Source organism: Pan paniscus, chromosome 10, assembly GCF_029289425.2.
Source record: "Pan paniscus chromosome 10, NHGRI_mPanPan1-v2.0_pri, whole genome shotgun sequence".
Taxonomy (NCBI): Eukaryota; Metazoa; Chordata; class Mammalia; order Primates; family Hominidae; genus Pan; species Pan paniscus.
The window spans coordinates 8,223,172-8,247,097 of NC_073259.2; the positions used below are offsets into that span (position 1 = coordinate 8,223,172).

The 23,926-nt window shown below is 51.8% G+C and overlaps 1 protein-coding gene across 12 annotated transcripts in view; it reads left to right on the forward strand.

Moving 5' to 3' along the window:
* Positions 1–23,277, forward strand: part of CACNA1C (calcium voltage-gated channel subunit alpha1 C) — a 651,888-nt gene extending 628,611 nt beyond the window's left edge. For 11 of the 12 annotated variants that reach the window (XM_055095249.2, XM_055095251.2, XM_063593287.1 and 8 more), the window contains exons 41-47: positions 31–165; positions 1,745–2,097; positions 4,857–4,985; positions 11,066–11,172; positions 11,496–11,599; positions 13,779–14,111; positions 16,232–23,277. In XM_055095249.2, the coding sequence (XP_054951224.1) occupies positions 31–165; positions 1,745–2,097; positions 4,857–4,985; positions 11,066–11,172; positions 11,496–11,599; positions 13,779–14,111; positions 16,232–16,531 (1,461 nt within the window). In that variant the 3' untranslated portion in view covers positions 16,532–23,277. Of the gene's footprint in view, positions 1–30; positions 166–1,744; positions 2,098–4,256; positions 4,362–4,856; positions 4,986–11,065; positions 11,173–11,495; positions 11,600–13,778; positions 14,112–16,231 lie in introns of all 12 variants that reach the window. The other variant, XM_063593291.1, reaches the window with a different exon arrangement.
* Positions 23,278–23,926: the final 649 nt, after the last annotated feature.

The window sequence follows — 23,926 nt, forward strand, 5'->3', positions numbered from 1 at the left end:
GGTCCTCACCATCCATCCCTTGGATTCCAGGCTGGCTTGCGCACACTGCATGACATCGGGCCTGAGATCCGACGGGCCATCTCTGGAGATCTCACCGCTGAGGAGGAGCTGGACAAGGCCATGAAGGAGGCTGTGTCCGCTGCTTCTGAAGATGACATCTTCAGGGTGGGTGGTGCCATGGCGCACTCTCGACCCCTATAAAGTTCAGTTTGGAGCAAGAGGTTGGGCTGGGGTTTTGCGGGGAACGTCCAGGGGAAGGAGCTGCACCAGAGGAAAGGGCTACTTCCAGGCTCTTCCTGATGAGCTGTCTCCTCACCCCTTTGCCTTTTCCAAGCCTGACTCCATCCCAAGGCAGGGCTCCCTGGAAACAGCAGCTCTCAGTGTCACTGGCTCTCAGAGAAGCGGGAAGGAACCACCTTCCTAAGGGAAATGTTTCCTAGGAGAAACTTCTGCATTAGAAGTTGCAGAGTGGTCACCCCTGGGGCACATCTAATCTGCAGGCTTGTTTTGTTTGTTAATATTTGAAAATCAAGACTTCTGGCATTCTTTGGAAAAGTCAGGAAACCTGGTAATATTGAGCTTGCATTCCCACAGGGCAGCAGAGGGCTGGAGCCTAGAGGCGGTGGCCCTTTGAGATGGAGCATAGCGTGTGTTCTCCAGGTCTCAAAGACCCCTCCACACCTCCCCTTTCCCTCTCCTTTCCTGGAGACTGAAGCTGCCCAGCAGTTGCAATAGTGAAAATTAAAACGGCTGTACCAGAATAAGGGGCGTTTATTACTCATTTGTGTTGCCTGCCTCACCACGCTGGTGTTTGGTTACAAATCCTTCTATAGCAAGGGAGAAGCTGCCAGCCATAATTGTGCAGGACCCTGCTCACACCGCTCTCTCCCGGCCCCGGGCCCAGTTCCCAGGCTGTGGAACACACAGGGGGCAAGCTGAGTCCATCCTGCCCCTGCTCCGTCTCTTCCTCATCCTTATTCTCATCACTGGTAGACAGACATTCGTCACTGAGTGGCCTCAGGGACATGGCATGGTGGTGACACAACCCGACAAGACACCAGAAACCAAAGCCTCAGTCACCAAGGCCCAGGGATGCTCTGATGTCAAGGGTTGGAACAACCGTGCAAATAGCTACTTGCCCACTTCCCCAGGACAAGGAAAAGAATACCGGGGAAAAACACTTGCTCCTGGTTTTAAATCTCTCTGAGTCCCCGAGGGGAAAAAGACCATCATGCAGGAAATTCTTCATTTTCAAAACCGTTTGGCCAACCAGCTTTTAGCTCTGTGAGCACACTGGGTTTCCATTTTTTAAATCTGGTTAGAATCTTCTGGTCGCTCTCCCAGCCCCCGCCCTCACGGTGTGCTGGCTGCTCTTAGGGACCACCATCCTAGACGTGCCCTGGAAACTCACTCCCAGCCTTCAGGGGCTTCACTGGAAACCTCCAGGGCAGCTCATACCAGCGGCAGCCCCTTGCCCAATCCCATCCCCACTGGTGGGTGGGTTCTCCCAGCTGCTGCAGAGGGGAGTCCAGAGCCTGAGACTCCGGGTCCCTCCCTCTCTGGAGCAGCCAGGCATGAAGAAGGTCCTCAGGTGCTCCTGGCTCCCAGCAGGGCTGTGCCTCCCCGAAAGAAGGCAGCCCGCCTTCCCAGGCCCTGCGCTTCCCTGACCTGGCTGTGGAGGCTGCTCTCTGGGAGGAGTGGGTGCTGAGGGGCTTCTCCACCCACCCCTCCTTCTTGCCTACAGAGGGCCGGTGGCCTGTTCGGCAACCACGTCAGCTACTACCAAAGCGACGGCCGGAGCGCCTTCCCCCAGACCTTCACCACTCAGCGCCCGCTGCACATCAACAAGGCGGGCAGCAGCCAGGGCGACACTGAGTCGCCATCCCACGAGAAGCTGGTGGACTCCACCTTCACCCCGAGCAGCTACTCGTCCACCGGCTCCAACGCCAACATCAACAACGCCAACAACACCGCCCTGGGTCGCCTCCCTCGCCCCGCCGGCTACCCCAGCACGGTCAGCACTGTGGAGGGCCACGGGCCCCCCTTGTCCCCTGCCATCCGGGTGCAGGAGGTGGCGTGGAAGCTCAGCTCCAACAGGTAAGTGGGAGGCTGGCCACCCCAGGCGGCACACAGGGCCCACGTGCTGCAACCCTCAGGAGACAGTGGAGGAGACGGAGGCCTCGGCCAGCCACTTGTCCCTCAAGCTTCCAGGAGGTTGCTGCCCCGGACTCCAGCAAGAGCAGGAGGCACTATGCTGTCTCCCAAGTCCTGCCCTTGATCAGACGTGGCAGGCTCAGGGCAAGTCAGCAGTGGCCTGCAGCGCTGGTTCTCCCACAGGGCCCTCTCCTCTCCCACGCTTCCTGAGTGGCAGAATGTGATCATCAGATGTTTGTGTTCCGGCTTCACAACAGAAACCATCCCGTCTGCCCTTCCCCGAGTCTCTGCCCAAACCTGGCCTTTCTCCCAGCCGAGATGGGAATGGTGTTTCCATTGCTTCCCTGGAGCCCCTTTGCCAGCCTCCCGGAGAGGGCATCCCACTGTGGGAGGCGCCCTCTGTAGCACTGGCCCATTCTGCCCAGCACAGGATCATTCCTGGAGGTCTTGACTGTACCTCTTACTCCTGACTCACTCTTTTCTCCTTGTCCTCTCATCCCTGTGCTCTACGATGCACTGCTGTGACATGCTGGATGGTGGGACCTTCCCTCCCGCCCTGGGCCCCCGCGGGGCTCCTCCCTGTCTGCATCAGCAGCTCCAGGGTTCCCTGGCGGGGCTGAGAGAGGACACACCCTGCATCGTGCCTGGCCAAGCTTAACTGTGCTGCTCTTCCAGAGTAGGAGAGTGGCTCCCAGCAGGCGGCACAGCCCCCCAGCATGCCAGGTTCTTGACATGCTCGCCCTCCAGCTCAGAAATTAATAGAGAAGTGGGAGCTTCTCTCTAAACCCCTGGAAAAGTGTCCATCCAAGGAGCAGGCACACCTGCCACTGGCCTGCCTGTCCCTGCAGAGGGCCCATTTCAAGAGGGCTGCATGCAAGCCCATGGGACTCAGGCATTTAATTGTGTCAGAAGACAGGCCAGTTAAAAGGACCATCTCCCTGTCTGCTTTCCTTTCCGCAAGGTTGGCTGGTTTAGCCACCCAGAAGCAGCACTGGGGGCATCCTTCAATTCATGAGGCCTGCACTGCTGCCTTCTGTGTGCACAGGGCAGTGTGCTGGGCACTGGATTTTATGTGCCGGCCTGAAGGGCTGGCTTTGCATAGGAGAGGATCTAATCTAGGCATCTAGTCTTGGGGGCCTGCACCTGTTGTGGGAGCCTCATCCTTCTCTGCAACCTCACTCCCCTTCCACGGCCTTTGAGGACTCAAGTACTGGGTCCCCACACCCCTTCTCCCCTCTGGCCTCATGAAGCTTCTGCTTAAGGAGGGCTCCACATCCGTCTTTAGCATCTCAGGGTGAACTAATTCCCCACCCTCTAAGGGCATTTTCATGTGAAGCTTTGTTCTCTGTGACATAAGGGGAGAGGGATGTTTAGAGGAGCTGGGGGAGGAGACCCCAGGGGATTTCCTTGTCCCCACAGATACATCTCTCCACAGAGCAAAATACATGCAAAGCACCCGGCACAGTGCCCAGCACACAGTCAGTGCTCATGAAGTGTCGGTTCCCTCTGCCCACTGCAGATGGTACAAACACCACACAGGGCATCAAGCTTCAGCTTGGTAAAGAGGAGGAGCATAGCCCACGTCCCAGCTCCCTTGTCCCCGTGTCACAGCTCAAGGCTAACGGCAGCTTTAGTGCCAGCATTGCTTGTGCTGAGGATGGGCCAGCACATCCTGTGCCCAGTGGCCCCCAAAAGTGCTGCTGCCTGCCTGCTGCTGCTCTGCGTCTCCAGCTCCTCCCTCCGTGCTTCACCAAAGCCCACTCCACCTCCCTCCCCTCCCAGTCCTCCTGGAGCTCCCACCTCTCATCTTTCCTTCCACTGCGGGGCGGGTGGCAGTCTGCAGTCCTCCTCCTCCTCCTCGAGAGAGAGAATTGCTTCTACCCTGCCTGGGATGCTCAGAGCCAGGGCACTGATTTAGCACTCGGCTCTGAGAGGATGGACCAGGATCTTTCTCGGATGCCCTCAGGGGTCTGAGGATAAAGTGGGCCCAGCATGCAAGGTCTATAGAAAGCAAGACAAAGGGAGGCACTGAGCTGAGCTCAGACAGGAAAAGGAAGAGGCCTTGGTCGAGAGCTAAAGCTGACCTGACCCTGTCCCAGCAGGGAAAGGCACGTTCTGGTGTGTGAGGATCTGGAGCTCAGGAGGGATTCAGGCTCAGCAGGGACTCAGGCTCAGTGCCTTCTGCTCAGGAGAGCAAACCCCTCTAGGTGAGGCTTCCTCTCTGTGCCTTTACCCCAGGGTGCCAGTGTCAGAATCAAGGGCACCATCAAAATAAGAGGCCAAGGACTTCTCAGCTATGCCAAATGCCAAAGACCCAGGTGTCATAGCTGGAGGTGAGTGGGGGGCAGCCTCTAGGTTAGGCAGGGCATATGTCATTCCAATTTCATAGGGAAACTGAGGCATGAGGTGGACCAAGTGACTTGGACCAGAGGGTAAGTGGATTGGGGTCAGGACTCCTGGATCCACATCAGACATCCTTCTCCCATATGGGACCCTCACCCTAATCTGAACACTTCTATGGATCCATCAGCAATCACAGGAGAACAAAGCACCAGCAACTGTATGCCTGTTCACGTGTGGGTGCTTGTGTTTGTGCACGTGTGTACACCTGCATGTGTGTGCGTGTGTGATGCTTTACTTGCTGAAGGAAGTGGAGGAAAGTTGGCAGTTTCTGATGTTTTTCTTCATCTTGGATATTGTAGGTGCCACTCCCGGGAGAGCCAGGCAGCCATGGCGGGTCAGGAGGAGACGTCTCAGGATGAGACCTATGAAGTGAAGATGAACCATGACACGGAGGCCTGCAGTGAGCCCAGCCTGCTCTCCACAGAGATGTGAGCTCTGCTGCCCTCTGCTGAGGCTGACCCAAGTGTGGGAACAAATGTGGGGAGGCAGAGGCAGGTCCCTGAGATCCCTCCTCTGGGGCTGATTGCAGGAGGAGAGGAGATCACAGAGAAAACATCTGCACCGCCTCTTTCATCTCCTCAGTGAAATGGGAGCCCCCCAACACAAACACAACACACAAACACACACACAAACAACACACAACACACAAACACAACACACAGCACACAACACACACAAACACCACACAACACACACACAACACGCAAACATGCGCGTGCACAAACACAACACACGCACCCACACACACCACACACACGCACACACAACACACACGTGTGCATACAAACAATACACACACAAAACAGCACACAACACGCACCCACACACCACACACAAACACAAAACACACGCACCCACACACACACCACACGACACACACATACACAAACACACCACACACACAGCACACACACAAAACACACGAACCCACACACACACAACACACACATACACAAACACACCACAAAACACACATAAAACACACCACACAAACATACAACACACGTGCACGCACACAATACACACAACACACACGCACACACACATGTGTGCGCACAAACTACACAACACACACAACACACATGCGCGTGCACACAAACTACACACAACACACACATGCGCACGCACACAAACAATACACACAACACACAACCCACACACAAACGCGCGCACACACACCACACAACACATACACAACACAAACGCACGCACACACACAACACACACAAACACAACACACAAACGCACGCACACACAACACACACAACACACACACAACACACAAACATGCGCACACAACAAAATGCGCGTGCACAAACAACACACACAACACACGTGTGCACATACAATACACACAACACAAAACACAGCAAACACGCACCCACACACCACACACACACAACACAAACATGCACCCACACAAACACACAACACACACAAAACACGCGCCCACACAACACATACACAAACACACCACAAAACGCACACCACACACAAACCACACACCACACACATACACAACACGTGCACGCACACAATACACAAACGCACACAACACACACAAACGCGCGCACACAAACACATGCGTGCGCACACAGTACACACAACACAACACACAAAACCGCACGCACACACACCACACACAACACAAACGCGCACGCAAACAACACACAAAAACGCGCACAAACACACCACACAACACACACCACACACATACACACCACACACAAACACAAAACACACAACACAAACAACACACAGCACACACGCGCGCACACACACCACACACAACAGCACACACAAACGCGCGCATACACAACACACAAACATGCACGCACGCACACACAACACAAACACCACACGCACGCACGCACACAAACATGCACAAAAACACCCACACACGCACACACAAACACACAACACACAAACACATACACACACCACACAACACACACAAACGCGCGCACACACAACACAACACACACAACACGCACCCACACACACACCACACAACACACACATACACAAATACACCACAAACACACAGCACACAAAACGCACACACACAAACGCATGCACAAACACACATGCGCACGCACACAATACACACAACACAAAGCACACACAACACAAACGTGCGCACACACAACACACAATACCCAAACGCGCACGCACACACAACACAACACGCGCGCACACACACTACACGCAATAGACACATACCCACACACACCACACACAACACACACACACACACACCACACACACAAACATGCACACAAACACACACGCACCCACACACCACACAAACACACACCACACACACACCACACAAACGCACCCACACACACCACAAACACACAAAACACAACACAGCACAAACGCGTGCGCACACAGCACACACAACACAGCACACACAAAACACAAACATGCACGCACGCACACAAACACGCACACACACCCACACACCACAAACCACACACCACACACACCACACAACAAACAGCACACAGACACAAACGCGCACACACACAAAACACACACCACACAACACGCACACAGCACACACACCACACACATACACAAACACACCACACACACAAACAGCACACAACACGCAAACACGCGCACACACAACACACGTGCGTGCACACAAACCACACAACACACAACACAAACGCACGCACACACAACACAAACACACAACACACATGCGCACACACCAACAAAACACAAACACACGCACACACAACACACATGCGCACACACCAACACAACACAAACACAAACGCGCGCGCACACACCACACGCAATACACACGCACCCACACACACCACACACAACCACACACACACCAAACATACACAAACAAAACGCACACGCACAAACACAAACATACGTGCATGCACACACAAACACGCACACACACACACCACACACAAAAACGCGCGCACAAACACAAAACACACACCACACACAACAGCACACACACAAATGCGCACACACACACAAACATGCACGCACGCACACAACCACACGCACGCACAAACACACGCACAAACACACCACACAACAGACACACACAGCACACACACACACAAACGCGCGCACACACAACACACACAACACACCACACAGAAACACACACACAACACGCACACAGCACACACACCAAACACACAAAACACGCACCCACACACACCAAACACACACATAAACACACCACACACACAATACACACACAAACGCGCACACACAACACACACATGCGCGTGCACACAAATACAACACACACAAAACACACAAACGTACACACACACAACACATGCGCACGCACACAATACACACAACACACACAACACAAACGCGCGCCCACACACAGCACAATACACAAATGTGCACGCACACAGCACAACACACAAACACGCGCACACACACACCACACGCGATACACACGCACCCACACACAACACACACACATACACAAGCACACACAACACAAAACACGCACAAACACAAACGTGCACGCACACACAACACACGCGCACACACACAACACAACACGCGCGCACACACACCCACACACACACAAACACACACATACACACACCACACACAGCACACAGACACACACAACACAAACACAAACACAACACAAACGCGCACACGCACACACAACACACACAAACACACAAACACACACAACACACACATACACAATGCCCTTTTTAGCTTGGGCTTTCCTCGCCAGGAAAATTTCTGAACATTGTTTTATAAACATTGTAGGCTGTAAGACACAGTCATAAATATATTTTCTGGTGAGACTCAGTATGCACATACATATATAGACAATTAAACAAGTGTTTCAAGACACTGCTTATAATGAAGCTGCCCAGAAGAGGGCACTGGTGGCAAAGCCAGGCCTGAGATTTTTGTCCTTGCTGCAATTCTTAAGAGTATTTTTAGCTGCAGTTCTAGATCCTTTAGAAGGTTGTGACATCCATTTGGTCACTAATGACTAGCCCTTAAAAGCAGGTGCAGCACAGCACAATATCAGAAACTATCAGAATGCGTCAAACGTCACAAAGGTAAGCGCTGTGCTGGGAAACACTTGCTTAATTGCCAACAGATGTGTGTATCTGGGGGTCTCCTTGAGAAACATCTTTATGACTCTGAGTGACATCCACAGAAGTTTGAGACACAGTGTTTCCGAAGCTTTTCTGGCTCTTCTCACCCTCAAAGCCCTGTCTCATCTGTTACTGTATACGTGACTCACAACAGGCCTCCGAGACAGAGAGGGCATATGTCATTTCAATTTTGTAGAAAGGGAAACTGAGGCATGGGGTTTTCCCCAGGGGGTAATGCCTGGGTCCCATGGGCTTGCGTGCAGCCACTTGAAAATGGGCCCTCTGCAGGGACAGGCAGGCCAGCGGCAGGTGTGCCTGCTCCTTGGATGGACACTTTTCCAGGGGTTTAGAGAGAAGCTCCCACTTCTCTATTATTTTCTGAGCTGGAGGGCGAGCATGTCAAGAACCTGGCATGCTGGGGGGCTGTGCCACCTGCTGGGAGCCACTGTCCCACTCTGGAACGGCAGCACAGTGAAGTGTGGCCAGGCACGATGCAGGGTGTGTCCTCTCTCAGCCCCGCCAGGGAACCCTGGAGCTGCTGATGCAGACAGGGAGGAGCCCCGCGGGGGCCCAGGGCGGGAGGGAAGCACTCACCGACCGCTCCCAGCATGTCAGTCCATTCAGTTCCTGAAAGGACTTCAGAGTGAGGAAGGACTAGCCTTGCAGGCTTTTGAAGACAGGAAAGGTGTGGCTGGAGGTGGTGGGAGGGGACACCAGGTGCCCCACCGTGAGGAGTGTGGGGAGAATGGCAGCCAGGCCAGCACAGCATGTGGCTTCCTGGGGTCCAGTGCTTTCTGCTCGGGAACTGGATGGGAAGAGTAGCAGAAGCACCTCCTTTTCCCCAGCATAGAAAGAAGAATCGAGTGAGTAAGGAAAAGCATGGAAAGAGTCCCAACCAGTGGCGCTTGACAAATCACTCAACTGCCCTGTGCGTTCATGTCCCCATCAGCAAAATGGGACGGTGGGGGTGACAGGCCTTCTACTTTTCTGACTCAGTGAAACACGGTCAATATAAAAAAGGGAAATACCTGAAGCTCCTTATGAGATAACTGTCTCTAAATTGATTCTTAGAGAATACAAACGAATGCCTGACCACCTACCCTAGAAATCAGGAAGAGCATATATTTTAACCTATTTCGGTTATTCTAGAGTGCTTGGTGCACCAGGCACTCTGCTAGGTTGTTAAGAACCCAGTCTCCATCCTCAAGGAAATTCCACAAACTAGGAAACTAAGAGGGTCTCAGGAGAGGAAGATAACACAGAGTTTCTCACTACCCCCAGAGTGGTACAACCCCCAGGGGTACAGGCGTTCAGAGAAAGTTGAGGGCAGGGTGACCTGAACTGGTACCATGCACAAGGTGAAACGGAAGCTGGATCTGAAAGAGCCGGGGTGATTTGCATAAGAAGAAAATACAATAGGGAGGCCTTAGCTAGCTGAGAGTAAGAGCAAGTCTTGAAGGTATAAATACTGCGGTCTGCACTCTACCAGCCTTCCTGCACATCTATAAATCATCCAAGTCTCTGTGCTGTGCCATGAGCAGGCGTGGAGTCACTCTCAGAGGTGTAGGGTGGCACCAGGGACCAGCGAGTCAGTGGTCTCATCTGGGAATGAGGTTGGAATGCAACTGTGCTTCTTGGATTGCAGGCTGACCCAGCAGAGATTGTGAATCAAAATTTTAATAAAAATAGAACAGACTAAAGTGGACTAGGACTCACCAGGGTGCAATGCATGCACCGAGGGTAACCAAAGGCTATGAGGTTTCATTCCATCAGGTGTGTCTGTGCATGATGAGAAGCTGTCAAATCTACTTCTCATCGAGTTTCCATCAAAGGCCTGGAAGCCATAGACTAGATGCCCCATGAGGTCCCTCACAGCCCTGCTGTTCACCTACTGAGTGACCGTAGAGTGGTTGTAGGCAGCTGCTTATGTGCTCTTGCTGATGAGGGGGTGGCAGGGTGGGAGAAATCGGGGGGTGGGTATAAGTTTGGGCGAAAGTTGAGGGTCACTGGGGAAAACAGCATCAGCTCATGCAAACACGGGAGCCAAGGCCATTCCCCAAAAGAACTTCATGGGCCTAGGATTCTTTCCGCTTTCTCAACACCTTTGACCCCAGTGTGCCTTCACTGCCCCAAGTCAGAACTGCAGGCTTATGAGACAGGCTGCGGGTGAGGAGCTGGCCATTCCCACTGAGCAGGCCTGGAAGACGCCAGGGGCAGGCCAGAACTTCTTGGGGTGGCAATTCCCCAAACCTGCATGTAAGCACAAAGTGGGCGTCCCTTCACTAAGGATCAGAGCAAAGTGCTTTCTGGGGGTGCAGCTGTCCCTGTGGGTGGCCACTTCTCAGCCTCCAGGAACAAGCCCCATGAGCTCTCTGTTCCAGGCTCTCCTACCAGGATGACGAAAATCGGCAACTGACGCTCCCAGAGGAGGACAAGAGGGACATCCGGCAATCTCCAAAGAGGGGTTTCCTCCGCTCTGCCTCACTAGGTAAATGCACCACTCGCTCTCTGGATGTGGTCGGCGGTTACTCCCAAGAGAACACTGGTCAGGGACGATTGGGAAATCGTTGTGGCCTGCCTCAAACCAGCCCCACACAGTGGGGCATTTCCAAAGCAAGGAGACAACATTCCAAAGGCAGGGTGTGCAGGGATGAGCCCTGGACACCAGAATACGTCTCAGACGAGGGGAGGGGAAAGGAGGAGCGTCTCGGGCCATAGTTACTGCTCCTGGCACCCCACCAGAGTGTGAACTGTCACAGGCCAGCGTCCTGTTTCCCTGCCCTGATCATGGCTCTCTGGCTGGCTTTGCAGGTCGAAGGGCCTCCTTCCACCTGGAATGTCTGAAGCGACAGAAGGACCGAGGGGGAGACATCTCTCAGAAGACAGTCCTGCCCTTGCATCTGGTTCATCATCAGGTAGCTCACACTTTTGGACAGGCCACTGTCACCTGCTAGCAGGCCAGACAGTCCCCAGGGTGACGGACAAATCCTGAAGACATCAGTGGGTCCTGCCTGTCTCAGATGGCTGGCACGTCCTGCCCCTGCCCTAAGAGCCATCCCTGTAGGGCTTCACACTCCTGTGCAGGTGAGAGCCACGGTAGGGTCTGCGGCATCGCAGGCGGGGGCCTAGGAAGGGCTGGTGCACAGGAGCTCTTTGTGTGATCCTGAGGACCCACAGCTGCAGGTTCCACCTGAGCTTTCTTCTTAGGCTGCCACAGATGCCACTGACGCCTCTGACACTGGCCTATGCCTCAGGGCACTCAGGAAGATGTACTTGTACCTAGAGTTTGAATATACCTGGAAATTTTGCCACACAAAAATCCATCCAGTGACATACAGAAGTGATTAAAGAACCCACCAGCAACATGGTCAAGAGTAGGGAATGACATCCGTGGGAAGCAGGTCCAGGGAGATTCCATAAATGAAATGTCTCTTGGCATGGCTGACTCCAGCTGAGACAGTGAAATCCAAGATGCCAGGACCAAACATACCTTAGTATCTTTGAACTTCAGTGTTATCTAAGGCCAGTCTATTAACCCCAGGCAAACTGAGGTCTAAACCTGGGTTTCCCAACATTCTGACCTTATTAAAGTTATACTCTTTTATAGCATGGACCTGTGTTTTAAATGGACCTATGCTTTGTACCCAAAGGCATTCAACTGCCAATCAAAACTCATAATCAGCATGAGATGGCCAGTGTGGCCTGGCTGAGTTTATAGTACTTCAGCTCCAAGAAATAAACAGGTTTTCTTAGCCTGTGTGGCATTGTCTTCCACTGGGCTTTCTGAAATAATGAATATGGCCTTACACTTTTCTCAGATTCCCAGGGACCCAGGAGCCCCAGGCTGAGGACCACCATGGGCAGGGGCAGGAGGTGGAAGGATGTGGGGACACTGTGTGTGCTATCTTAAAGATTTCTAGAAGTCGATTTCGCCTATCTGTTCTTGTCGTACTGGTAGGCACGAAACTCTCCTCTTCATCTCTTTCTCCTCCTGTACTCTGTGACCCTGGAGGTGGTCTTTCTCCACCACAGTGTCACTCTCTCCCGGGAGCACATCCCATCAGAGCAGCTTACCCTGCAGAGCCTCTGCCCTGGCAGGTTGTCATGGCAACAGCCAGGCAGGCCTGGTCCCTACCCTCAGGATGCTCAAGAATATTCAGGGGCAGAGGGCGTACCGTGTGACTTTTTTTTTTTTTTTTTTTTTGAGACAGAGTTTTGCTCTTGTTGCCCAGGCTGGAGTGCAATGGCACGATCTCGGCTCACCACAACCTCCACCTCCCGGGTTCAAGTGATTCTCCTGCCTCAGCCTCCCAAGTAGCTGGGATTACAGGCATGCGCCACCATGCCTGGCTAATTTTGCATTTGTAGTAGAGAAAGGGTTACTCCGTGTTGGTCAGGCTGGTCTTGAACTCCCAACCTCAGGTGATCTGCCCGCCTTGGCCTCCCAAAGTCCTGGGATTACAGGCATGAGCCGCTGCGCCCAGCCCTGAATCTTTTAATCACAATACAGCACCGGATTTAACAATGGCTCAAAGACAACCTGAGCTAGAGACTGGCAGGGCATTATGAACGGCCCCATTAACTGTAAGAACTAAAACCACAAATACCGGTTTTCCCAACTCTTTGTGAGGTGCACAGCGCTTCTTCACAGACCTCACTGCGCTTGAACCTCACACCTGCCCCGCAGGGCAGATGGATAGACAGCATTCGTTTTCTGGCTTTACAGACATGCAGGCCTCACCCTGCTCTCCATTCTATTGAGGACAAAACCAAGAGCGAGAGAATGCACGGCTGACAGGTGACCAGACCAGGGCTAAAAGCAGGTTACCACGACTCCACCCAATCCCAGCTTTCAGAAGTTACAGGAGAAAGAGATCACTTCAGACCCAGATGATCCTAAGATGTATTTTGAGATAGTTGAAAGTCATGCCAGGTTGAGATAGGACCGACAGGGGAAAACAATGGCATGGGAATACCAGGCAGGTGGAGCTAGCTGGACACAGCAGCTGCAAAGCAGTGCTTGCTCAGAAGCAGGGGCCTGCCTTGCTTGGGGTCAGCCACTCCTATTAACTCACACTCCTTGTGTGTCCGCAGGCATTGGCAGTGGCAGGCCTGAGCCCCCTCCTCCAGAGAAGCCATTCCCCTGCCTCATTCCCTAGGCCTTTTGCCACCCCACCAGCCACACCTGGTAGCCGAGGCTGGCCCCCACAGCTCGTCCCCACCCTGCGGCTGGAGGGGGTCGAGTCCAGTGAGAAACTCAACAGCAGCTTCCCATCCATCCACTGCGGATCCTGGGCTGAGACCACCCCCGGTGGCGGGGGCAGCAGCGCCGCCCGGAGAGCCCGGCCCGTCTCCCTCATGGTGCCCAGCCAGGCTGGGGCCCCAGGGAGGCAGTTCCACGGCAGTGCCAGCAGCCTGGTGGAAGCGGTAGGTGACTCGCAGATGGGCAGGGGGGAGAGGCCACGGGCAACAAGGGGACTTGGCATGTGGGGCTGAGAAGGGAGCACCTGGCTCTTGCCAAATTCATCGCAGTCAATATCTGAGCCGGAAAGACCCTCCCTCTCAGGGCTGCAGGAGGGCTGGTGTGCGGAAAGCCATGACTGCACAAGATGCTATGGGCTCTCTTGAGGCTAGACCCACTGCAGAGGGTGGCAGAAACCACTGAGCAACTTATCCCTTATGCTGCAGCTGCTCAACATGCAAATGTGAGCCTGGCTGCCTTTATACACAGACAGGCAAGATCCAAGGTGCTCAGGCCTGACTGCCCGTGAGCATCACCTGGGGAGCTTTGGAAACCCAGGACAGATTAACTGATGATTGTTAAAGCTCTTCGATGATTTTAACGTGTAGCAAGGTTGAGAGCCACTAGCCTAGAACAAGCGAGCTGTCAGTCCCACTGTGCTCTGCCTGGTCAGAGCATCTAGTGCAATCCCGGCACCACATTATTAGGGACCTTTGACACACTGGAACAAACCCAACAGAGGATGACCAGGATGGCAAGGTTCCTAGAAACCATTTCCTAGGAGAACCGTTTCAGGGAATTCGGGAAGAAAACCTGGAGAGGAGGTGACTTTGGAGGTTGCGATACACCTCTCACACCTGCAACGGGTGGGATGGGGAAAGGGTGGCAGGCTCAGCCCACCAGCGGACAGATTTCAGCTCACATGAGGAAGACCTTCCCAAATGAGCTCTTCCAAGATGAGACGGGCTTGCCTGAAAGGTAGTGAGCCCCCCATCATCAGACATAGCCAAGCAGAGACTGCGCTCATCTGGGCATCAGGCTGTCGTGCAGGAGGTGGGGCGTTAAACCAGGTGGCTTCCAAGGTTTACCTCTCAAAGTCTGGTATTCCTGTGGCCTCGATCATCCTGCATTCATTTCACAGACCTCCCCTGAGCGCCTACCATGTGCAGGCCCTGTTCTAGGTACAGGGACACAGCTGAGAAACAGAGCTTCTGCTCTCATGAGCTCACATCTTGGTGAGGAGAGACAGATAATAAACACACACATATATAACACATCAGGAAGGTCAGGAGTGCCAAAGAAAAACTAAGCAGGGCAAGGAGAGAATGAGTGTCGTGGGCAAGGAGCAAGACAAACAGATGCCTGGAAGGAGCGAGTGCCAGGCTGCACTCAGCTTCCCCCGACCCGCTGGCTCAGGAGCCGATTTTCCCATAGCCAGGCACTAAGCAGCCTGTAGGGAGGACAGAGAAGCTTAAGGGTCACCTGCTGGCCCTTCCCAGCAGAAGCAAGGCAGGGGCATGCGCCGTGTTTGCACAGATACCTCACCCCTGGAAAGGCAGCGGCAGGCAATGGGCAGTGGGCCTGTCTCAGCAGTTTCACCAGGGAGAATGGTTTCTCTGAAAGAATAGTATAAAGGTTCAGTGGGTGTCAGAAAGGAGAGAGGCAGGCTGGGATCTGCTGATACAGCATCAGGGCAGCCCCCCTGGCCCCTCTGAGAGCCAAACCTACTCTGGTTTTTGTTTTGGTTGTTTTTTGAGACAGGGTCTCGCTCTGTCACCCAGGCTAGAGTGTAGTGGTACAATCACAGCTCACTGCAGCCTGGGGCTGCTGGGGTCAAATGATCCTCCCACCTCAGCCTCTGGCCTTGCTAAGATCACAGGTGTGCATCACCACACCCAGCTAATTATTCTTAAATTTTTTGTAGAGACGAAGTTTCCCTGTGTTGCCTGGGCCTGGTCTCGAACTCCTGGGCTCAAGCAGTCCTTCTGCCTGGGCTTCCCAAAGTGCTGGGTGACAGGTGTGAGCCACCGTGCTGGGCCATAAGCAAGTCTTTATATATTTGATGACAGTGTTTGACCACCCCAGCCAAAGCTTCTCTGGCCTGCACATCCCTAATTCTGGCAGATGCTCCATCTCCACTTGTTCCCCATGGGTGCCCCTCCCAACACACACACGTACACGTGCACACACGCACACTTCCCCAAGTGACCTACCAGATACCCCTCGCTCTAGCCCTCAAGGGAAGAGCTGGGCTCCAGGAATAATGTTCCTTTGGTTCTTCATGGCTCCCACCCCGCTCCTTCAGGTCTTGATTTCAGAAGGACTGGGGCAGTTTGCTCAAGATCCCAAGTTCATCGAGGTCACCACCCAGGAGCTGGCCGACGCCTGCGACATGACCATAGAGGAGATGGAGAGCGCGGCCGACAACATCCTCAGCGGGGGCGCCCCACAGAGCCCCAATGGCGCCCTCTTACCCTTTGTGAACTGCAGGGACGCGGGGCAGGACCGAGCCGGGGGCGAAGAGGACGCGGGCTGTGTGCGCGCGCGGGGTCGACTGAGTGAGGAGGAGCTCCAGGACAGCAGGGTCTACGTCAGCAGCCTGTAGTGGGCGCTGCCAGATGCGGGCTTTTTTTATTTGTTTCAATGTTCCTAATGGGTTCGTTTCAGAAGTGCCTCACTGTTCTCGTGACCTGGAGTTAACCGGAACAGCGTCTTCATTCATTTCTGTTGGGACAAGACGCGGAGCCTGGGTGTGCGAGCCGCCCTCCGGGAGGAAGGCGCCCGGCTGCGTCTGCAGAGGCGGGGAGAGGAGGCGGCGAGGGTCCCGGGGCGCGAGGAAGGCGCCTGCCCTCTCCCAGCCCGCAGGCCCCGGGCCCGGCCGCGCCTCTGCGGGGAGAGCACCCCGGCTTCCCGCGCGCCCTCACCAAAAGGACCCTACAGCAAACGGGTGTCTTTCGACTCTGCTTGTAGAAACCATTTGCACATATTCTGTACGAGCCTCGCTGTCTCCCTAGAGCCAGGGCCCTGCGGATTTGGAGAAGGGAGCGGGGCAGGACTTCCAGGAGGACCCCAGCCCGGCCCGGAGAGGGAGGAGGCGGCCTCCAGGGGCGCGGAGCTTTGGGGACGGGCGTCGGGCCGGCAGTGGTGCCGCTCACTCCGTCCCTGCCCACCTGCGACGGGATCCCCCGACCGGCACGGGCCACGCCGAGCTCCCGGCCAGCCGCCGGCCCGCAGGCAGCGCGAGGGAGGAGCTGGGCCGCCGGCTCCGCCCAACCAGGTGGTGCTGAGCTTCCGCTGAGCGCTCTTTTGTTTTGTGGTTTGACACTTTTCTTGACAGCATGTTGCAGTTTCTTTTCGGTTTTGGTTTTTTTTTAATGTTTTATTTTGTTTTCCCAGGGGGAGGGGAGGAAGAAGAGTGTTTACAAAGTCCTGTAGCCCCCTCACCTTTCTGTTTTCACTTTTGCCAATGTACATCGGGTTTGGTTTTCTTGTATTATTTAAACGGTTGTGGTTTCCTTTTTCCACGGAGGTTCAATAGAAGCCGCTGCAGGAGAGTTTTACCAACCATTGTGTATGCCCAATAATTTGTTATCATTTCCTTAGGTAGTAACCTATTTTTGTTCTGGTTTGGTTCGGTTATCTAATGGAAAGGTAACTGGCAATGCACTTGATGTGGTCTTGCACATGTGGGTGATAGAGTTGGGTTCCTTTTTATGCTGGGTGTACAGGTGGGTTTGGGAGAGAGGAGCATGCGCGAGAGAGTCTCCGAGTGTGTGCGACGCGTGTGTGTGTGGTGGGTTGTCTGTGTGCATATGTCCTGCCTGTGTATATGCACCCACACCATGTGCCCGTGCACACCAGTGACTACGCAGTCCCCCCTTTCTGGTTTAGCTGTGGGAAGATCTGAATCTGGGGCCATTTGAAAGCAAAAACAAACCACTGTCTCTGCTTCTGAAATGGGAATCAGTAACTCTTTGCATTTTCTGTCCCACAAGATATGCAAAAACAATGCAATAATATTCATTTAAAAATACAATTGTGAGTTGTGTTGGCATTAAAACTGTATTTTAAAAAAAAGACACAGAAATTTAAGGGAAAAACACAAGAAGGCATTTTGCTTCAATATATTCCGTGTAATGTTTTATTGCATTGATAATGTTTCTGTTGAAGAAACCGTTATACTTGAATTCAGGTCAGTTCCAGTATTTTTCAAATATTTTTTTAAAACTGAATTGCAATTGTGCCAAGCGAATATAATGAATTGAATTAAGTTGGTTTTCGGATTCACTTCTTGTATATTTTGCTGCATGTAAAGTAAATCATTTTGTATTTGGAGTGTGACAAGCTTTACCTTTGAACTCAAGTGCTTTTCTATATGTGGTTCGGGGAAAGGGAACAAGTTTTCTTTAGTTTGCACAATGAGCAAAGGTATCACCAGTGTAGTCATTATTCTGCTCTCCACAAACAGGTTTGGACATTACTGTTTTGCATATCTTGTGTTTGCTTACATTTCCCTCAATTTTTCCAAAATCGTTTGCTGGGTATGTTCGTACCGCCTCTTGCTGTGAGAGACCAGGACCTATTTTATTCCAGTCTTCACTCTGTCCACTCTGCTCTGGTCATCTGATTTGGTACTTCTCCAAGAACAGCCCTTCACTGTGAGGTGCAGGGAGGCGTTCTGACAAGCCCTCAGTCACTGGGCTGTCATCCGCATCCCCCATGGAAGAGGTAGCTGGCTTTCCCTTCCCTTCCACCACACGGACTTTTCTCTTTGGCTTCCTTAGGAAAGTGTACACTAACCGGGAGGATAAAATTAAAGTCAGGCTGCTTGGAGGGAGGGGCATCCTCACTTCCGGATTCTGCTCTACCCAACAAGGACAGCAGGGGCTCAAGAAAGGAACTGGTGAAACCCTGATCCATCTGAAAGTCAACTCTGCGTGCTCCTTTCTCCATCCCTTCCTCACTCTGGAGCAGCCTTTCCTTCAGGCTTGCCCTAATGTTTGGGCTGCCAGGGAGGGGGCCAGGACAAGGGAAGAGGCATCCGGAGCTCACAGTGGGGGTGGGAACAGATTTTTGTGGGGGCATCTCTAATGCTCACTTATATCTCCCTAGAACATCACTCTTTTGGTGCTGTGTCCTTCAAATGTATGTCAACAGTGGTGGCTGAAAAGGGACTGCTTTGGGGAAAACAGGACCCAACCATTCACCCAGAATTGACCCATTAAATATCTTCCAGTCCTAGTGTTCCCTGAGCCCCTCTTGGCACATATATAAGTAAGCTAGAAATTATTATAATAAGGGACAGTCCATTCCTCTATGACAGCTTGATGGACTGATTCATGACAAAGTGGAGAAATGTACTCAATACTCCCCGGTTAACACAATCTAGAAACAGAGTTTCTTTACGGATATCCACACCCAAGTCATCCAAACTTTCTTGATTCCTTTTCACTGCCATCAAGGTCCTCTAGAAATTGAGTTTAGGTATCATCCTTTGAAAAGTTCCCAAGATTTCTACCAGGAGGTACACACAGGCGTTCCCTGTCTAGGGCAGGAGGACTATCCTAGCTTGACCTTCTGATCCACTAGAATAAGACTGGCGTACGATGCCTGTCATCAGAACAGACTGGCACAAGTAGTGACATCAATGAACCACAGCCACAATCTTCCAAGTGATGTCTACTCTCCACCTAAAATGGAATTTTCCCCATGACCTTGTAAAACATAATTGTCACATCTTCCATACCCCTCCTGACAGCCCCCAAGTGTCAGGAGAAAACAGTCAGGGGCTAAGGGCCCAAGGGACTTGAAGAAACAAGAGTTTAAGGTCTGCAGTTTGGTCAACTTAATTCTTGTCCTCCGACCAGCCCTGCCTCTTTCATTTCCAGACCTTGGAGAATTTTTCCCAGCTTTGATTCAGAAGGTACTAGTTATAACCCCTTTCCTTCTTCTGAATCAAATAGGCCTCACTCTCACTGGGAAATCCACTCAAAGGAGCAAGGCAATGTCTCTCTATTTCCCAGTTCCAAATTCCAGGTGCTTGTCTGGAGTGAAGCTACCCATTACTTTCTCCCAGCTTTTCTCCACCCAGCATGTCTCCTGCCCATGCAGCTGAAGACAGGGGGGCAACCTCAGGAGAAGCAGGCCTTTCCATGCCCAAATTCATCTCCTGAGCAACAGTGACACCTAGAAAATGAGGACTTTGGAAGTCACCCAAAAGATGGTGGCTACTTTATGGAGTCCTGAAGATACACAGCCACCACTCCTAAAGGCAAAGAAAGAAAACACGAATGTAGGTCAGGGATGGAGTGGAACCCTGGTCATCGGGGTTTTTAGCCTCATCGTGGGAAAGGTGGCAAAGGAGGATGATGGCATCTCCATCCCTAGAGGCCAAGAATTGAAATATCATTATCAAGGATGAGAAACAATTCAGCAAAGAGGCCACAAAAAGGGCCTGCTGACTCCCAGAAGACGTCTTTAAACCCCAGGGGAGGCAAATACTTGCTGATGGAGTCTGGGCTGATTCCATATTTTAAAGAAGACCTGCCTCTGGGGCAAATATCAGCACAGAGAGGACTGGGAGGAGAATGGAGGCAAGAAAAGGGCATAGTTTGACTCCCTCTGTGTCTCTTCCCAGTTCATGGAAGGACGTGTTCAGCTCCCCCACCCACAGTGACCAGTGTGGTGGAGCTGCTGACATCTCAAGGATCTATTTGGGAAGGTGAGAAGAGTACTCGTTCCATCTGGGGGTGTTGTCCCAGCCACGTCAGCCTACCTGGTGGGATGTGGGGGTGTCTGCTGCCCTGTCCCCCCTCTGCTGATGTCCCTCCCCTCAGGCTGTCCAGGTGCCACCTGACACAGGCTGCTGTGCAAAGGCAGGCGGGGAAGCCCAAACCTCACTCCCAGGGAGGCCCTCAGCCGCCAGAGTCCAGGTTCTCCAGAGGCTACGATTTGAGGAGGTTGAGGGGGAAGACAGGAGGGAAAGAAGAGTCCTACAACTGTCAGGAATGGGGCACCTTTCCCTGTCCCTAAGCAAAGCTCCCTCTTCCCACTGCCCTCCCCAGCCCCAGCTCCCTGTCCTCCCCAACACCTAGTGAGAAAGACGGTGCGTGGAAGGGAGTCCCATGGGCAGATGCTTACACAACCTCTTTGTGAAGCCTCTTCTGGGTTTAACTTCATTCATCAATTTATTCTTATGTCAAAGCAATGAAACGTTTCTTTCTGGAGCCAGATACCAATATAACAGGTGAACGGGTTTCTGCCACATCTCTACATTGACGGGGGATGCTTGAACCACCTCCCCAGGACACACACCATTAAGGCACAAGGGCTGGGGTTGAGCTCTAGATAAGGGACTTTCCTGCTCCTGCAAGGGTGAGCACTGTATACACAGACAAGGAGGGTGCAGCAGAGTGACTCCCTTGGGTGGAAGTAGTACCATCAGAACCTACTATTATTATGACATAAATTCTATTTACATACATTGAGAGAATACTACAATCAACACTTTTTTCCTGGGATGACTTTAAGAGGTTTGAGCCACAGCACCTGAAGTGGCAAAGATCCGTGGTCTTTGTAGGGTATTAGAGAACTCTTCCGGTCACCTCTGAAAGCACTCTAGATCTTGCAGCTGAGTGGATGAAGTGTAACAAATCTGTTGAGCGCTGAGAGGAGTCAGAATTAGCATTTTTCATGAAAGTTCCCCACGTCTCTACTAAGAATGAGGAAGAAAAGACTAAGACTAGGTAATTACACAGAGGCTTGAAATGTTACGTCACCAGAGCCAAGTCCTCTCCCTTCAGATCAGTTACTGGCTGCTACACAGGGACACCCCCACCTTTTCAGGGCATCCCATGCACTCCAATTCTCAGGATCTAAGGAATTTGACTTTGTAGGGATCCCAGAAAGGGCACTGTGCCACTTCCCCTGGTGTGAATCAGACATACATTGTACATTCATTTCTAAAATTCACTCATGCACCTCAAACCAAGGTCATTATCCAAAAAAATTTAAAAAAAGCTCTGGGTGGAAGAGTTCGTAAGTTTTAAGAGAGGGTCATTTCTATGTGAGGAAATGCAGAAATGGACAGAATGATTCTTATTCACTGTTTGGGTCTGGAGAATTCCCATTGTGGAAGTCTTAGAGATCTCAAGTTTATTACCAAGGGAATAAGGAAAAAAAGGTGAGCAGGCACCAGGCCAAGCAGTGGCTCCCTTGCCAAGGAACCTGAGGCTGCAGGTTTCAGGGACCCCCTTGAAGAAACCTCTCCTGGCCATTGGCCAGGAGAAAAGAGAAGTCTCTCCTGTAGAGTCACAAGAGAGGCAAAAGAGGGTGGGTCACTGGGTCCTGGACATAGCCCCCAACCCCAAGACTTCCCGATATGGAGAAACTACACCAATGTTTAAAAGGGGAAAAGGAAAGAACTTGTACATCAAGGGAAGATGATTTGTAAACACACAGTCCTGTGCAGAAAGATCCCCTTCAGGAGGTGTCTCCAGCATCCCAAAGCTGTGCGCACCTTCTCTTTTCCTGCCTCAGGCCACCTATGCATCCAGCTGCAGCCCATCCCCACACCTGAAATCCATCTCTTGAATCCCAGCCAGGTTATATACCACCCCATTGCCATGTCCTGTCCTGGCCAGAATGCATGCTGTTCCCCCAAGCCTCGTGGGAGTAAGGCCATGGGAAACAGAGATGAACATGTCTGGACAAGTCTGTGATGGTAGTGGATGAGAATAACCCATGGCAAAACACGCACATTCATTAAGAAATAGGGCGACAGATTCCCTTTGGTGAAGCACTGAAAGGTCTATTACTCTCATAATATTGCTGTTTTATTTTAATCCACCAGAGCTACCATGCAAAACTTTCCTCCTGTGAAACGCTCCAGATAAAGCTCCTCTAATCTCCCCTTCCCTCATGTCCTCCAGCTCAAACCCACCTTCATCCCCCAAACCAATCTGTATCATGCCTGTTATCAGAGAGGCACAGAAAGATGGGCAGTGCCTCCGTTGTCACCATTCCCCACACCCCTACACACCTCCACACCCTCCCCTCCAGGCTCCACGACTTCACAGTCTTACTGTTGTAAATATCATTGTACAGTTTGTAATCCTCAAATAATCCCATTGTCAGAGGCCTCGCCTGATGAGCCTTCTCACCCTCGAGAAAGGCCAGGGAATCTAGAAGGGACAACCTTTCAAGGAGAGAGCTTCAGGGTCATCTCTGTGTGAGACACTATTGTATATTCCTGTAAGATTGCATTTTTATCTAAGGAATGATGTTATTTAAAAAACAAACAAAAAAAACACAAAAAATAAGAATTGCAAATAAATTTCTTAACAATGTCTACATTGACTTCATTGAATCTTCCCTCTTCCTTATTTCTTCCTTTCTGTTTCCTAGAGGTCACAAATACAAACTTCACTCAGTTATCTCAACTGTCTGGGATCCCCAAAAGGAAGAAGACTGGAGAGAACACAGGAAATATGAATCCAATGATAATACCTAAGTCCATTCAGCAGTTAACCCATCCCCTATTTCTTCCTTCTCATGAAAGAGTTGACAGAAAAATGGCCAAAAGTTAAAAAGGAGACAAAATCAGAGGAATTAAATGGCTAATTCACATGGATTAGACAGGAAAAGCTGTCTCCGAAATTGGTTTTGAAAGAAGGACAGAAGGGAAGAGGGATGGAATGTAGGAGAGAAGAAAGGAGGGGGAGATATGATAATATATAAAGTACTATGAGGACTATACAAATGTAAGATTGCTTTTCTTTTTTTTTGTTATTATAACTTAATCTGATTTCGATAAACCTTTCAGAATAACCGCTTAAGTAAAAATAATTTGTCCCAGAGGATTCTGGGAAGATGGCAGAGTAAGGAGCACCAAGAATCCTCCCCGATAGACAACAAATACACTGGCAGAATCTGTTTTGTTTAACTATTAATATTTTGAAACTCTGGAGTCTAATGAAGGTTTGCAACTTTCAGGGGGAGG